This window comes from Mustelus asterias, chromosome 30 (assembly GCF_964213995.1).
Source record: "Mustelus asterias chromosome 30, sMusAst1.hap1.1, whole genome shotgun sequence".
In the NCBI taxonomy this organism is placed as follows: Eukaryota; Metazoa; Chordata; class Chondrichthyes; order Carcharhiniformes; family Triakidae; genus Mustelus; species Mustelus asterias.
In genome coordinates this window covers 11,430,981-11,447,877 of record NC_135830.1, presented here as the reverse complement: position 1 = coordinate 11,447,877, position 16,897 = coordinate 11,430,981, and the positions used below count along the sequence as shown (strand labels likewise).

The 16,897-nt window shown below is 46.7% G+C and overlaps 4 protein-coding genes across 4 annotated transcripts in view; all 4 read right to left on the bottom strand.

Annotated features, from left to right (window-relative positions):
* Positions 1-16,897, bottom strand: part of LOC144481037 (uncharacterized) — a 297,288-nt gene that overhangs the window by 98,140 nt on the left and 182,251 nt on the right. The gene's annotated exons all lie outside the window — the stretch shown is intronic.
* LOC144481041 (uncharacterized) overlaps positions 1-16,897 on the bottom strand; it is a 211,559-nt gene that overhangs the window by 13,890 nt on the left and 180,772 nt on the right. The gene's annotated exons all lie outside the window — the stretch shown is intronic.
* On the bottom strand, positions 613-2,962 carry LOC144480889 (BTB/POZ domain-containing protein 17-like). Its single transcript, XM_078200521.1, has 2 exons — positions 2,869-2,962; positions 613-1,926 (listed from the first exon to the last, which is right to left on the bottom strand). The coding sequence occupies exon 2, from the start codon at positions 1,924-1,926 to the stop codon at positions 613-615; it is 1,314 nt and encodes a 437-aa protein (XP_078056647.1). The 5' UTR covers positions 2,869-2,962.
* Positions 11,219-15,553, bottom strand: LOC144481009 (uncharacterized). The gene is made up of 2 exons (XM_078200634.1): positions 15,522-15,553; positions 11,219-14,087 (listed from the first exon to the last, which is right to left on the bottom strand). The coding sequence occupies exon 2, from the start codon at positions 13,896-13,898 to the stop codon at positions 12,558-12,560; it is 1,341 nt and encodes a 446-aa protein (XP_078056760.1). The 5' UTR covers positions 13,899-14,087; positions 15,522-15,553; the 3' UTR covers positions 11,219-12,557.

Below are 16,897 nucleotides of genomic sequence, written 5' to 3'. Positions count from 1 at the left end.
GACATGATTGCCTTGGTAACAATATGACCAAAGTGGAATTTAAAAAAAAATAGGTATCAAATAATCTGCAATTACATTTTAAATGAAATAAAAAATGTTGTAAAATAATTCTTAAAATAATTATATTTCTGGAATTCATTTGCAAACAATAATGGGGTCGGGACACAAGTGCAGACATGATATAAGTTAAACTAGAAGAGTACCAGGAGATGAGGGTCTGCAGTTCAGTGGAAGCGTGAGAGAATTGTGGAATTATACAACACAAAATGAGACCATTCAATCCATCGTACCTGAGTTGTCTCTTTGAAATAGTTATCAAATTAATCCCACTACTTGAATCTTTCCCCTTTTTCCACTTTAAGTATATATCCAATTGTTTTTCAAAAGTAATTATTGAATCTATTCCATAACCCAGTCAGGCAGTGCACACCAACCAGTTCACATCTTACTGTGTCAAATAGACGTCTCCTCAACTTGTTTCTTTATAGATTATTTTAAATCAGTTCATCCTCTGGTTACCAACCCTCTTGCTGGTACAAATAGTTCCTCCCCATCTATCCTGTCAAAACCATTCATGACTTGAACACCTCAATTTAATCTTGCCTTAATCTCTTAACATTTCTTCCAGGTGGTCTGTCCAATGAGGTGCAGCTTCATTGTGTCGTTGCTGATGTATTTATCTCGTTCTGACAAGGGGATCAGATCTTTAATCTCAGCATTCTCTGAGTGTGGGACCTGGAGAGTCTTCACATCATTCACAAACCACACACCATTGACACATTGGTAAAGCAGAATGCTCAGCTTGTGAGAATGTGTCTTGCCAGCTGGATCACAATTACTCACTGAGACAGAGAGAGTGGACAACTCATCCTCTTGCTGAATCTCAGCATTTTGCTTGCAATAGGGATAATTGTTCCTTGACCAATGGGTCCTTTGACCTCTTGGGAAAAAAGTAACATGCCATTGAGTCTTTAGTTTGAAATGGCTGGTTGAGAACGATGTCCCAATAGATGTTTGATTCATCATCTGATATCCTTTGATGTCCCAGAGGTGGCTGAAACTTCCTGATGTATAAAGTCTCATGGTAAATGGGATGGTGCTGATATCATGGTGCTGGCTGATGGCATCTGTGGGCAAAAGGTGCACTTGGTAGACCAGTAAACTCTCCTGGTGGAGGTAAGTAGAAATTGCCTTGGGTAGGCTTCCTGTGGCATGGAGATCAAACAGTTTTTCTGGGGGCATCATAGGATAGCGAATGTGGTGCAGCATTTTCTTAATATGGGAAGGATGCAGAGAGAGCCAACTCACCAGGGCTTGGAAAAGGATCACTTCATCTTCTAACACCAGGTCAGACCTTTGGAGGAGAGCAGATAGTTCATGGCGTTCCAACGATGTCCAGTCTGGAGACTTTATGACGCTGCCAATGTTCCAGGCTATCAACCGGAGGCATTTCTCTTCCAGTTGGGTCAGGCCAGTCAGCTTAGCATATCTCTGCCATGTGATGGTGCGGTTGGAGGAGCCCGGGGCAGCCACATTGGCCAACATGAACTGCTGGCAGCTTTCTCTCAGCTCCTGGACATTGTACTTCTCTGACAGACGGTGAAGGGGCTGCACATTCTCGGTGCTGAGGGTGACACTCCCACTGTACAGATACCTCAGGAAGTCCTGGAAGTGATCCAGGCACTCCTCTTCCTCAGTGAGGTGGACAGTCCCGCCTTTAGCATCCGACCAACGCTCAGTGTCCAACAGGGTCCTGAAGACGTCACTTCGCACGACCAGGATGAACCTGTGGGCATTCAGTTTGAGCTTTTTGTTCACAACCAGTTTGATGTCGCTGAAATCCTTCTTGTTGAACAGGGCAGAGAGAGTATTAATGAAACTGGTTTGGTGATCGAGACTCTCCGATGGCCCAGTGACATCCATCATCTGTCAGTGAAATGCAAACAGTCAATAACTGATTAGGAGGAAGGAGACAGTGAGCAGGGATAATGGATACCAATGGAGAGCAGAATGTGACTGACGGAGCCCCCTCAGGCTAGCCCTCTGCCAGGGATCTGTACTGGGGCCTCAACTATTCACTACATTTATAAACAAGTCAGGTGAAAGACTAAAGAGACACATATCTAAGTTTGCTGATGACATTAAGTAAGGTGGTAAAATAAGTAATATAGATGGGATCAGAAAATTGGAGAAAGTTGCAAAGGGGCATTGACAGCTTAAGTGATCGGATCAAACTTTAGTGGAGGGAACTCCATTCTGAATGGTGGGAAACTAGGAATGGATGAACAGTGATTTAAGAATCCAAATCTACTTGACAGATAGAAAAGAAAAATATTTTAAAAGATAATGGATTGTTGGAGCTGGAATACAAATGTTTGACATTGTGCTTCAGTGATATGGAGATCTGGTTCCACTCCACCAAGAGGACTATGTTCAATCCTGGGCATTGCAACACAAGAAGAATATATTGGCCTTGGAAGGTACAGTGGAGTTTCATGAGAATGTTTAAATAAAAATCGCGGCTCACTCAACGAAGAGTGATCAATCTGGCCTCCTGTACAACAAGGAATAATTTCAATCCTCCTGACTGATATAAGATTGATTCCCTCTCTCTGTCTCTCCTGTTCTCTGATTGTCTCTTTCAAGTGCTTTATGTCTCTACCGCTCTTCCCATCCCTCTATCTGCCTCTCTTGTCTCTTTCTCTGTCTCTCCCTCTTTTTATCTCTACCTTCTTCTATGTATTTGCCTCTCTCCCGCTCTACTTCCTGTTTAGTGTCTTACCCCCTCTCCCTTTTCTGTCTCTCTCGGTGACTCCAGCTCTCCCTATCCCTGTCTCTTGCAATCTCTCTGTTTCTCCCGCTCCTTACCTGTATTACCGAAAAATGTTACAGTAAAGTGCTGAGTTCTCACCAATGATTTGAACGTTTGAATCGGCAACACTCTATATTAGAGCCGGCGGGAATCTTAGCTCCTCACTTTCACTTTCAGTTCCCGGTTCTGACGAGGTATTCAGTGGGCGGGAACAATAAAATCCACCCTCCCACACCGGAACCATCCACATAAAACCCTCAACAATAGAGTTAAAGAAACAAAATCTCCCGAGGGATATCACGTGTGTACAACATCAGACAGAACAAGTGTTTACCGAGCCAAAGAAGGAGGTGTTCAGAGCAGTGATCAGAATCTCCATCAGTGAAGTGGGTTTGACAGCCAGCTCTCCCTCAACATCACTTCTCCTGACCCTCTCCACTGACTCTGAATTCTCACATTGAGCGTCTGACATATTTCCTGAGTCAGAAATTTAACAACACCAGGTTAAAGTCCAACAGGTTTATTTGGTAGCAAAAGACACACAAGCTTTCGGAGCTCCAAGCCCCTGGGTTTACCCCAGTCCAACGCCGGCATCTCCACATCATATTTCCTGAGTAACAGAAATCTCAGATCAAACACTGGGAAGAATGAAGCTTTTATATTCTGTGTCAGACACAGACTCTGTCCCCTAGCCAAAAACTCCATCCTTCTCCTCGCCAGTGCCTGGGGCTGAACCAGAGAACTCACAACCGTTTTTCCCATTTGACCCACAGATCAGCTTGCAATCCCCAAATATCAGCCTCCTCATAGAATCCCTACAGTGCAGAAGAGGCCACTGAGTCTGCACTGACTCTCTGACAGAGCATCTTAACCAGGCCATCTCCCCCACCCAATCCCCGTAACCCCACACCTTTCCCATGGCTAATCCATCTAAGCTACACATTTTGGGACACTAAGGGGCAATTTAGCATGGCAAATTCACCTAACCGGCACATCTTTGGACTGTGGGAGAAAACCAGAGCATCCGGAGGAAACCCACGCAGACACAGGGAGGACATACAAACTCCGCACAGACAATGACCCAAGACCAGAATTGAACTGGGTCCCTAGAGCTGTGAGGCACTGTGCCACCCGGGAAGGAACACACGAAATTGGGAGGATTGCAGGGATCAGGCGATCTACAAAGGTTTACAGGGATAATGCAGGGAATTGAACAGAGTGACAATATTAAAACAGAGGCATAACTGTACCAATGGTCAATTTAGATCAATGAGCAAAGGGGTGATGGGTGAACAGGACTTGTGCAAGTGGATGACATGCTGATGATGGAGGGATATGGATGGGAGGTCAGCCATATATGTGATGGAATATACATCAGTCTCGAGATAATAGATACACAATGAAGGCATCAACAACAGAGCTGAGGCAAAGATGGAGATGGATGATATTATGGAGGTGGAAGTAGGTAATTTTAATGGGGACATGGGAGTTTGGGAATACAGTTTTGGAACAAAAAGGTGGAGGTTTGCGATCAGTCCAGTTTAGCCTCAGAGATCATCCCAATCAGAATCGCCAATGGGACAGTTAGTGGATTGGTCTTGAATGAACAAAGAAAAAAGAAAATTACAGCACAGGAACAGGCCCTTCGGCCCTCCAAGCCTGCACCGACCATGCTGCCTGACTTAACTAAAACCCCCTACCCTTCCGGGGACCATATCCCTCTATTCCCATCCTATTCATGTATTTGTCAAGACGCCCCTTAAAACTCACGACCGTATTCGCTTCTACTGCCTTCCCCGGCAATGTGTTCCAGGCACCCACCACCCTCTGTCTAAAAAATCTGCCTTGCACATCTCCTTTAAACCTTGCCCCTCGCACCTTAAACCTATGCCCCCTAGTAATTGACTCTTCCACCCTGGGAAAAAGCTTCTGACTATCCACTCTGTCCATGCCTCTCATAATCTTGTAGACTTCTATCAGGTCTCCCCTCAACCTCCGTCGCTCCAGTGAGAACAAACCAAGTTTCTCCAACATCTCCTCATAGCTAATGCCCTCCATATCAGGCAACATCCTGGTAAATCTTTTCTGTACCCTCTCCAAAGCCTCCACATCCTTCTGGTAGTGTGGCGACCAGAATTGACCATACATTCCAAGTGCGGCCTTCCAGTAGTGTGGCAACCAGAATTGAACACTATATTCCAAGTGCGGCTTAACTAAGATCTATAAAGCTGCAATATCACTTGCCAATTTTTAAACTCAATGCCCTGGCCGATGAAGGCAAGCATGCTGTATGCCTTCTTGACTACCTTCTCCACCTGCATTGCCACTTTCAGTGACCTGTGTACCTGTACACCCAGATCCCTTTGCCTGTCAATACTCTTAAGGGTTCTGCCATTTACTGTATAATTCCTATCTGTATTAGGCCTTCCAAAATGCATTACCTCACATTTGTCCGGATTAAACTCCATCTGCCATCTCTCCACCCAAGTCTCCAACTGACTTATATCCTGCTGTACCCTCTGATGGTCCTCATCGCTATACACAAATCCACCAACTTTTGTGTCGTCCACAAACTTACTAATCAAACCACTTACATTTTCCTCCAAATCATTTATATACATTACAAACAGCAAAGGTCCCAGCACTGATCCCTGAGGAACACCACTTGTCACAGCCCCCCATTCAGAAACACACCTTGCCACTGCTACCCTATGTCTTCTGTGACCGAGCTAGTTTTGTATCCACCTTGCCAGCTTACATCTGATCCCATGCGACTTCACCTTCTGCACCAGTCTCCCATGGGGGACCTTGTCAAAGGCCTTACTGAAGTCCATGTAGACAACATCCACTGCCCTACTCTCATCAATCATCTTTGTCACTTCCTCGAAAAACTCGATCAAGTTCGTGAGACACGACCTCCCCTTCACAAAACCATGTTGCCTCTCACTAATACATCCATTTATTTCCAAGTGGGAATAAATCCTGTCTCGAAGAATCCTCTTCAATAATTTCTCTACCACTGATGTAAGGCTCACTGGCCTGTAATTACCTGGATTATTCTTGCTACCCATCTTAAACAACATTGGTGATTCTCCAGTCCTCTGGGACCTCCCCTGTAGCCAGTGAGGATACAAAGATTTCTCTCAAGACCCCAGCTAAAGGCTGTGCAAACTCTTCACTGTCCCAGGATGGCTGTGAAGCCGACACAGGGCCATTCTGCAAAGATGGTGAGACTGCGGACAAGCATAACTAGCATCCACAACAGTTCATTCTGGCTGTATCAACGATGGTGATGTCACACCAAGATCCTGTCCATATCAAAGATGGTGAAGTAGGACATTTTGGCATTCTGATTGCCACACAGGTGGAGAGTAACATGATGCTGATGAGTTTGTCCCTAAAATTTAATGTTTCTCCCGGCATTTGGTCTCCAATTTGTTGCAAACGGCATAAGAAGTAGTCTGAGTAATTATCATCACTTCCGTGTAATAGTCATCGTGAGGGTCCTTGGATTAAAATCCTGAGCTGAGGTGATATCTCTACCAGGCGGGAGGGGTAATATCTGGAGACTCTCGATGGGCCTGGGTAAGATGCTCTGTTGGGGAGTCAGTGCAGACTTGATGGGTTGAATGGCCTCCTTCTGCATTGTAGGATTCTATTGTCATTCTATGAATAATTGTGATATTCCCTGTCTGCCCAGTTATTCCATTAAATCAGCCTTTAATTGTTGTGAATTACTCTCATGCTTCCACATCTCAGTGACAAATGTTGATCTGTTTGCTTCACACCCACAGGGCTCCATCTGTTTGCTCCGCACCCACAGGGCTCCATCTGTTTGCTCCACACCCACAGGGCTCCATCTGTTTGCTCCGCACCCACAGGGCTCCATCTGTTTAAAGGCACAAACAGAAAGGTCCAGTTTTCTCCTGGTGTTTGACACAAAGCAGCTTTCAAAATTATGCAGTTTCAGCCAATGAGGCTCTGATGAAGGCTCATCCAGACTGGAAACATTGGCTCTATTCTCTCTCCACAGAAGCTGTCAGACCTGCTGAGACTTTCCAGCATTGTCTGGTTTTGAAGGGGAACCAGGCTCAGTGCTGCCCCTCATTCACTCTGATTGGTTGGAGGACTAGCTGCTCCCGCTCGGTCCTCCAGGCCCACCCCCTCTTCCTATTGGTTCGAAGCAGCAGTCAATGAGTCCCCCGGGCATTGTGATGAGGAGCATTACACCATTCACAGCGGGGAGAAACTGTACATGTGTTCTGTGTGTGGACGAGGTTTCAACTGATCATCCAAAATGGAGAGACACAAGAACACCGACACCATGGAGAAACTTTGGAAATGTGGGGAGTATGGAAAGGGGTTCAGTTACCCTTCCCAGCTTAAACATAATTGACGAAGTCACACTGGGGAGAGACCATTCACCTGCTCCATGTGTGGGAAGGGATTCATTCGGTCATCCCACTTGCTGTCACACCAGCAAGTTCATCTTGATGAGAGGCTGTTAAACCGCTCGGACTGTGAAAGCAGCTTTGAAAGCTCGGAGGACCTGGTCACGCACCAGGTTGTTCACACTGAGAGACAGTTCAGTTGCTCTCACTGTGGGAGGGGGTTCATACGATCACAGAACCTCATCGAACATGAATGCACTCACACTGGGGAGAGGCCATTCACCTGCTGTGTGTGTGGGAAGGGATTCACACGATTATCCTACCTTACTACACATTGTCTGGTTCACACTGATAACAGACCTTTCAAATGTACTGAATGTGAGAAGAGATATAAAACCACAAGTGAATTGCTGATACACCAGTGAGTTCACACTGGGGAGAGGCCATTCACCTGTGCTGTGTGTGAGAAGGCATTTGCACGATCATCCCACCTCGCTAAACACCAACTGGTTCACACGGATAAAAGACTTTTCAAATGCTCTGAGTGTGAGAAGACTTATAGAACCACAACTGACCTGCTGACACATCAGCGAGTTCACAATGGGGAGAGGCCATTCAGATGCACAGTGTGTGGGACAGGATTCACTCTGTCATCCAGCCTCCAGAAACACCAGCGAGTTCACACTGGGAAGAGGTCGTTCACCTGCTCCACGTGTGGAAAAGGATTCATTCATTCAGCCAATCTTCTGACACACCAGCGAGTTCACACTGGGGAGAGGCCATTCCTTTGCTCTGACTGTGGGAAGACATTCATCCACTCATCCCACCTTTTGAGACACCAGAAAGTTCACAAATGACAGAAGGATTTGGATTCTGCTGTTATCTTTAAAAATTCATTTTACAGAACATGAGGGTCGCTGACTGGGCCGAGCATTTATCGCCCATCCCTAATTACCCTCCATTGCAGAGGCCATCTCAGAGTCAACCACATTGCTGTGGCTCTGGAATCACATGTAGGCCAGACCAGGTAAGGGCGGCAGATTTCCTTCCCTAAAGGACATTAGTGATCCAGATGGGTTTTTCCGACAATTGTCAATGGTTTCGTGGTCATCAGTTGACTTTTAATTCCAGATTAATCACATCCAAGCCTGAAACATGTTCAGCCTGAGAGCTGGAGTTTCTTCATGCTGATGTTAATAATCTCCATAACTTGCTGCAGTTTAGTATCCGATGTGTGTCAAATGAACTAATATTATTTCAGACACACAGTCGGGTCCTTCATTTCTCCAGGATAAAAGGAGATTATTCGATATCCTGTTACTGACTGCTCCATTTGTGAGTATTTCTTTTCTCCTTTCTCACTGTCTGGATCATTTCAGTTGCGGACCTTCAGCTATTCTCTTGGACCCAGACCCTCCAGAGCATCTCTCCTCACCTGGGGAATCAGTGAAGGTAGTGATAACACACTCGGCCTCAGTAAACACAAAACCCAGTCTTGATGTGCTGGACCCATCATTGAGAATAGGGATGTTTGTGGAGTCTCCTCTTCCTGTGGTTCCACTTTGGGTTGAAGTCAGTGAGGTCTCTGATCTGTGTTCTGTTTTTTATACCAGGAAAACAAATAAACTAATTAACAAGTGAAATCTCCTCAAAACATCATTGTAACAAAAAGACAGAACTTCAAAGAAAATGTATCAAAATTAATTAAAATGTTGTTTAATATAAACCAAAAGTAAATGGGCAGCACAGTGGTTAGCACTGCTGCCTCACAGCGCCAGGGACCTGGGTTCAGTTCTGGCCTTGGGTCACTGTCTGTGTGGAGTTTGCATGTTCTCCCCGTGGCTGTGTGGGTTTCCTCCGCGTGCTCTGGTTTCCTCCCACAGTCCAAAGATGTGCAGAATCGGTTGACTGGCCATGCTAAATTGACCCTAGTGTCAGGGGGATTAGGAGAGTAAATATGTGGGGTTACGGGAATAGGGCTTGGGTGGGATTGTGGTCGGTGCAGACTCGATGGGCCGATGGCCTCCTGCACTGTACGGATTCTATGATTCTTTGACATGAAACAGAATGAGGGTGAAAGGTAACTAATGAGACTAAAATGTCATTACTGGGGGGCCGGGATTGATGATGCAGCCCAGACCCCACAAGTGCCTACCAGTCATGGAAGGCCTGGCAGTGGCAGTGGACACCACGTGCTCCCTTTCCAAGGCCACCCAGCCGTGAATTTAACCCTGGTACAGAGGCAGACATTTGGGTTGGTGGAACCCCCTCGAGCAGATCAGTGTTTGGGAAATGGATGTCTGTAGAACATGAGGGCAGGGTTACATTGTACAGGAAGAGAAACAGAAACCCAAACAGCACAAGAGGCTGGTTGTTGATGATTCTTCTGAGCTCTATTCCCAGGGTATTAGCAGGGGATGATTTACAGGGAGGGAACTTATAGCCAAACATCACATTGAGATCTAACAGAATCACTCGATTCATCAGGACCTGAATATCATTAACCTTTCAATGTGGAAGGGGAAATGTTTGTTTGTTCTGTCTGTGGGAAAAGATTTCATAGAAACCCTACAGTGCAGAAGGAGGCCATTTGGCCCATCGACTCTGCACCGACCATAATCCCACCCAGGCCCTACCCCCACATATTTACCCGCTAATCCCTCTAACCTACGCATCTCAGGACTCTAAGTGGCAATTTTTAGCATTGCCAATCAACCTAACCAGCACATCTTTGGACTGTGGGAGGAAACCGGAGCACCCGGAGGAAACCCACGCAGACACGAGGAGAATGTGCAAACTCCACACAGACAGTGACCCAAGCCGGGAATCGAACCCAGGTCCCTGGAGCTGTGAAGCAGCAGTGCTAACCACTGTGCTACCGTGCCGCCCTATTTCAAATATCAGTGTGACTGGAAAAGCACCGAGACACAGACACACCCGAGTGAGAGTGTTCCAGTGAACGGAGTGTGGAAAGAGCTTTAACCGGTTACACATCCTGAAAATACATCACAGCATTCACAGCGAGGAGAGACTGTATGCGTGTTGTGTGTGTGGATGAAGCTTTGACTGATCATCCAACCTGGAGAGACACAAGGACACCAGCACCATGGAGAAAGCATGGACATATGGGGATTGAGGGATGGGATTCATTTACCCGTTTCAACTGGGAAATGATCAACACAGTCACACTGAGGAGAGAACTTTCACCTTCTCCATTTGTGGAGATGGATTTACTCAGTTATCCAGTCTGTCGGCACACCAGCAAGTTCATTCCGGGGAGAGGCTGTTCAGATGCTCCAGGTGAGGGAAGGAATTTGCTGACTCATCTGAGCTGCTGGTGTATGAGCAAGTTCACACTGAGGAGGGTGCATTCGCCTGCTCTGTGTGTGGGAAAGGGACTCACTCCATCATCCAACCTACTGAGACACCAGCGAGTTCACAAATGAGTGCAGGAGTTGGATTTGGCTAATGCTGCAGTTAGGATTGAACATGTGGGTAAATCCTGAGGTGTGTAAGAAATGTGTCCCAGCCGCTCTCTTCCATGTTTCAGAGCTCCTAGACATGGAACAGAGGCTCCTTTACAACTGTGTTTAGAGTCAGGAAGAACAACGGTGATTGCTGGAAACGTGCTGTCAAATCAGAGGTTGGTGTAAAACTGGGATCTGTTCCTGACTGAGTGAAACGGCAGGTTTAAGTTTCCAGTCTGAAAAAAGTAGAGATTTAAAATGTTAGTGTGAATTCCTGAATCTACCAATGTAAGGCAATGGAAACATCAAGTTACATTTCTAACTGGAACCTTGAACCATCTCTCACCTTCCATTGACTTCAATGTGATGGAAACTCACTGTTGAAATCTCTCAGCATTTGAAACATGTTTACAAATGATTGGAGGGTTTTTAGTTGAGATTTTTCTTCTGTCCACTTGAGGTTTTAAATAACAGACTTTCTCCTGTGAATATCCAGCTGGAGTTTTGGGCCCTGATGTATTTCCTTGTTCATCTTGTTGACTCTAAATATTGAATCTTGTGGTTTCAAACACCAGATAATCAAATTCCCAACAACCGATTGTCTTTTACTGACTTTATTAACTGCACTGCAATAATACAGACAGAGTAATTCCTCACATGGTTCCAGTGCTCAACGAAGTACTGAAATGATAAAATTTATATGCATTTCAGAGCCTGTAACATAGGAATGGTGTATTGGTCTGTAACTTTAATTCAATGTTCCTTCTTTTAATATCATGTCCAACACTTTCCTGTTACCTGATCAATTTGTTTATTGTTATTACAGGATTGTCACATATTTCCATTGTTGTATCTTTAATTTTATGAATCTTTGACGTAAGTTACACAGCAGTTAAGTCTTTGGGCTGTGAATGTGTTTCTTGAAGAAAATACCATTACATTTTTAAAATAGTCATTCGATCTGGAGAACAGAGATAATACAGTCGATTCAGAACTCCCTTCTCCTCAGCTCTGATCTAAAAGGCTACGACTCTCATCAATTTTTACAGATGCACCATAGAAAGCATTCTTTCTGGTTATATCACAGCTTGGTATGGCTCCTGCTCTGACCAAGACCGCAATAAACCACAAACAGTTGGGAATGTAGTCCAGTCCATCACGCAAACCAGCCTCCCATCCATTGACACTGTCTACACTTCCCGCTGCCTCAGAAAAACAGCCAGCATAATCAAGGACCCCACGCACTTCGAATATTCTCTCTTCCACCTTACAAAAGTCTGAGATCACGTACCAACCGACTCAAGAACAGCTTCTTCCCAGCTGCCATCAGACTTTTGAATGATCCTATCACGTATTAAGCTGATCTTTCTCCAGACCCTAGTTATGACTATAATACTATATTCTACATCTTCTCCTTTCCTTCTCCCCTTTGTACTTTATGAACAGTATGCTTTGTCTGTATAGTTCACAAGAAACAATGCTTTTCACTGTATCCCAATACATGTGACAATAAATCAAATCATTCCTTTCCCCCTATGTACTCTATGTACGGTATGCTTTGTCTGTATAGCGTGCAAGAAACAATACTAATACATGTGACTATAATAAATCAAATCAAATTCAGTTTAAACCTGGTTTGCAAACATGACATTCCATTCACATACAGAAGGTGAGTGAGATCCTGTGAGACACACACTGAGCCCAGTAGCTGAAAGTGATTCACAAACTGTGTTTTGTGTTCATTGATCCCAGGAATGTTACCGAAACCTTCCCTGGATCTCGAGGCTGGGAGAGACACTCTGGTAGGTATGGGGAGCTGGGACTTGTCCATGAGAGTAACTGAAGGTATGAGACTGAAATAATCTCGAGTTAGAAAGGAGAAAAGGTTCAGTTCTGGGTGTGATTCTCAGCAGCAACAGCAGAGTCCAGCTTTGTCGGTAAGATGTGAAGTTTCTGGTGTTTCAGCAGGCGGGATGTCCGAGTAAATCTCTTCTCACACACAGAGCAGGTGAGCAGCTTCTTCCTGGTGTGAACTCGCCGGTGTTTAACCAGGTCGAACGACTGAACAAATCCCTTCCCACACACACAGCAGGTGAAGGGCTTCTCCCCAGTGTGGATACGTTCGTGTCTCTGGAGGCTGGAGGACTCAGGGAAACGCTTCCCACACACGGAGCAGATGAAGGCCTTCTCCCCGGTGTGAACAAGCTGGTGTTTCTGCACGTGGTGTAAACAAGTAAAGGCCCTCCCGCACACATGACAAATGTACGGCCTCTCCCCGGTGTGAACCCGCTCGTGTATCACAACATGGGACAAACGAGGGAAACTCTTCCCACACACGAAGCAGGTGAACGGCCTCTCCCCGGTGTGAACTCGCTTGTGTGTGCGCAGGGCGGATGACTGAGTGAATCTCTTCCCACACACAGAGCAAGAGAATGGCCTCTCCCCAATGTGAATCCGCTTGTGCATCACAAGGTGCGTTGAACGAGTGAATCCCCTCCCACACTCGGAGCAGGTGAACGGCCTTTCTCCGGTGTGAATTCGTTGGTGAATCACAAGGTGAGATGAGCGAGTGTATCCATTCCCACACTCGGAGCAGGTGAATGGTTTCTCCCCCGTGTGAACAAGTTTGTGCCTCAGAAGATGGAATGAATAATTGAATCTCTTCCCACACACAGAGCACGGGAACGGCCTCTCCCCACTGTGAGTGCATTGGTGTCTCAGGAGACTATTGTTCGTTTTAAAGGTCTTCTCACACTCTGAGCATTTAAAACTTCTCTCATCAGAATGAATGAGCTGGTGCTCAGTGCAGTGGGAGGACTGAGTGAATCTCTTCCCACACTGGGAGCAGCTGAATGGCCTGTCCTTGGTGTGAACTTGTTGGTGCTCAGTGAGATGCACTGAGTCGCTGAATGACTCCCCACAGTGAGAGCAGCTGAACGGTCTCTCGTGTGTGTGAAGGAGCTGGTGCTCTGCAAGGCGAGAGGACTGGCTGAACCTCTTCCCGCAGTGGGAGCAACTGAACGGTCTCTCGTCAGTGTGAAGGAGCTGGTGTTGGACCTGTTCCTCAGGCGTCTCAACGCTGTCCCCAGAGTCAGAGCTTTGAAGAGGGTCCTCATCAATGTGATCGAGTTGGTGAGCCAGCAGGTTGGACGAACACATGAACTTCTTTCCACACACGGAGCAGATGAACGGACTCTCACTATGGCGAGTTCGCTGTCGTGTCAGCATGTTTACCAACTGTATCAATCCCTTCCCACAGGAAGAGCAGGTTTACAGACTCTCACCAGCTTCCTGCTGAGACAGTCAATTAAGTCCCTTCAGGTGTACAAATCTTCACATCCTGATGAATTGACTTTCCAATTGTGACACAAAGTTTGGTTTGTTTTTCCTGACTGCAAATCCTCCTCTTCCATTACCCTGCAAAATAATTTCACAAAGAATTACATAGACGATATAATACACAAACAGGCCATTCGGGCAATCTAGTCTGTACAGAGTTTCTACTCCACACGAGTCTCCTCCCATTCTGCTAACCTCATCTCAGCCTTTCAGCTTCTCTTTTCTCTCATTCTCATCTAGTTTCCTTTTGAAAAAATCTAAGTTATCTGTCTCAACGACTTCCAGTCAGTTCCACATTTTAACAACTGTTTGTGAAAAGAAATGTCTCCTGTTTTCCTGTTAGATTTATTAGTCTGGATTGTGCACTGTGAAGATGTGGTGCAGTGGGGAGTGACCCTTCTTCTGAGTCAGAAGCTCTGGTTTCCAGTCCCACTCAGAGTACATGGCCGAGGAAGGTGTGTTCATAATGTGGCCAAACTGTAAATCATTCATAGAATCACTACAGTGCAGAAAGAGGCCATTCGGCCCATCGTGTCTGCACCGACCACAATCCTGCCCTTGCCCTATCCCCAGGCATTGACCCAGACTAGTCCCCCTGATACTAAAGGGCAATTTAGCATGGCCAATGCACCTAACTTGCACATCTTTGGACTGTGGGAGGAAACCAGAGCACCCAGAGGAAACCCACGCAGACACACTGAGAATGTGCAAACTCCACACAGACAGTGACCCGGGCCAGGAATCGAACCTGGATCCCTGGCGCTGTGAGGCAGCAGTGCTAACCACTGTGCCACCATGCTGCCCTTCGAACATACACCAATGATAGACAATAAGAGCAGGAGAGATTCCTGGTCAGTCATATGATGGAAACAATTTGGAGCCTCTCCCATCACTATCCATGGCTCCACGGGTAGCGGATATAAAAGTTTCTGTTGCCACTGTAGCCTGGTTCCTTGTGGGGTCTAGCTGGCCGGTGTGGATGAGATTGGTGCCGACAGCACGGGGTTCAATCCCCATTCTGGCTGGGGTGGATTTGGGTTCTGCCTCTTTGCCCGACCCATAGCAGAGATCCTGACATTGTGGGTCAGACCTGCCTTCAGGTAGAGAACAGAACAATAAGAAGTTTGTGTGTTCATGGCTCCCAGTATTAGATAGATCAATAAACATTCTAACTGCTAATTCCATTCAGAAGAGACAAATAATTCTCTTGATTTGAGTTTGCTGTGTGTAAACCATCCCCTTGTAAAAGAGTTTCCAAAATCCATCACTCAGTCCTCCTGCTGAAGGGAGCACTGCGCACGCGCGCTGGTGCACTGCTACTGATAAAGATGGCGCTACGCATGCGCTTTTCTACACATTGCCCCCTACAAAGATGGCGGTCGGTATCCGGGTCTTTCAACCGTTGAACCGGCTGCTTCTCATTCCGGGATTGAGGCCTCTATCGAGGATTATCTGAAACATCGGCACACACCCACCGGCTCCAGCACCCTTCCGCACTCAGACGTTACTCACCCGCTTGATATTTAACACGACCGCCTCTGTTCTGGTTTTTGTGGCCGACACCACTGATTTCTTTCCCTCCGACGCCATCCTTCCCGCTCACCCGGCACTTACTCACTGGCTGCATACACACACTGCGCATGCTCCACATCACACTACCCGGGGGCTGATTGACGGCAGCTCCGGGCCAATAGGAAGAGGGGGCGGGGCTGGAGGACAGTGCGGGAGCAGCTGGTCCTCCAACCAATCGGAGTGACTGAGGGGCGGGACCTGAAGCATGCGCAGTGCGAGTAATGGCGACGGACGGTTTTAATTTGGAAGCGAGATCAATACGAGGTAGAGGGCGGCGCGCGGGGAATGATAAATATGGCGGGTGGGTGGAGAGACTTTGTAAACATGTTGTTCAAACCCAAACCCCGGAAATGAACTTCCCGGTCCCCCCCTTTGTACCAAATGGAGCGGTAGCTTGTAGTGTTAGACCCGGGCTGACTGCCGCCATTGAGGCTGCATGTGGGAGGCCGGCAGGGATTGTGATCGGAGAGTGAAGCCCTGACGTCACCATGGAATGGGTGAGAGTGTGATGTCACAATGGAATGGGTGAGGGTGTGACGTCACAATGGAATGGGTGAGGGTGTGACGTCACAATGGAATGGGTCAGAGTGTGAGGTCAAAATGGAATGGGTGAGTGTGTGACATCACAATGGAATGGGTGAGAGTGTGACATCACAATGGAATGGGTGAGTGTGTGACATCACAATGGAATGGGTGAGAGTGTGATGTCACAATGGAATGGGTGAGGGTGTGACGTCACAATGGAATGGGTGAGAGTTCCAGATGAGCTGAGACTGGGCTGGAGTCGGGCGATGGCACTGACATGTGGCCCGGTGGCACAGTGGTTAGTGCAGCTGCCTAACAACGCCAGGGACCCGGGTTCAATTCCAGCCTCAGGTCGCTGTCTGTGCAGAGTTTCTACATTCCCCCCGTGTCTGTGTGGGTTTCCTCCGGGTGTTCTGGTTTCCTCCCACAGTCTAAAGATGTGCAGGTTAGATGGATTGGCCACGATAAATTAACCCTTGGCATCAGCAGGATTAACAGGGTAAATACGTAGGATAAATGGGGATGATTGGGCCTGGGTGGGATTGTTGTCAGGCTCGATGGTCCGAATGACCTCCTCACACTGTAGGATTTCTATGAATGAAGGTGGAAATAAGCAGTCTTGATGATGATGTGGATATGTGGCTGGAAGCTCATCCTAGAGTGAAATATTTCACCAGGGTTGTGAACAGCCGGTTCAGCTTCAGCCAATTGCCAGGAAGAGGGATAGAGTTGTTGGTGAGGGAGTGGAGTTTGTAGTCGGGGCTGAACACAATGGGTTCAGACTTCCCAGT

What these genes read in the sequence shown, in the direction of transcription:
- LOC144480889 (XM_078200521.1), bottom strand. Translation starts at nt 1,926, where the DNA reads ATGATGGATGTCACTGGGCCATCGGAGAGTCTCGATCACCAAACCAGT.
- LOC144481009 (XM_078200634.1), bottom strand. Translation starts at nt 13,898, where the DNA reads ATGCTGACACGACAGCGAACTCGCCATAGTGAGAGTCCGTTCATCTGC.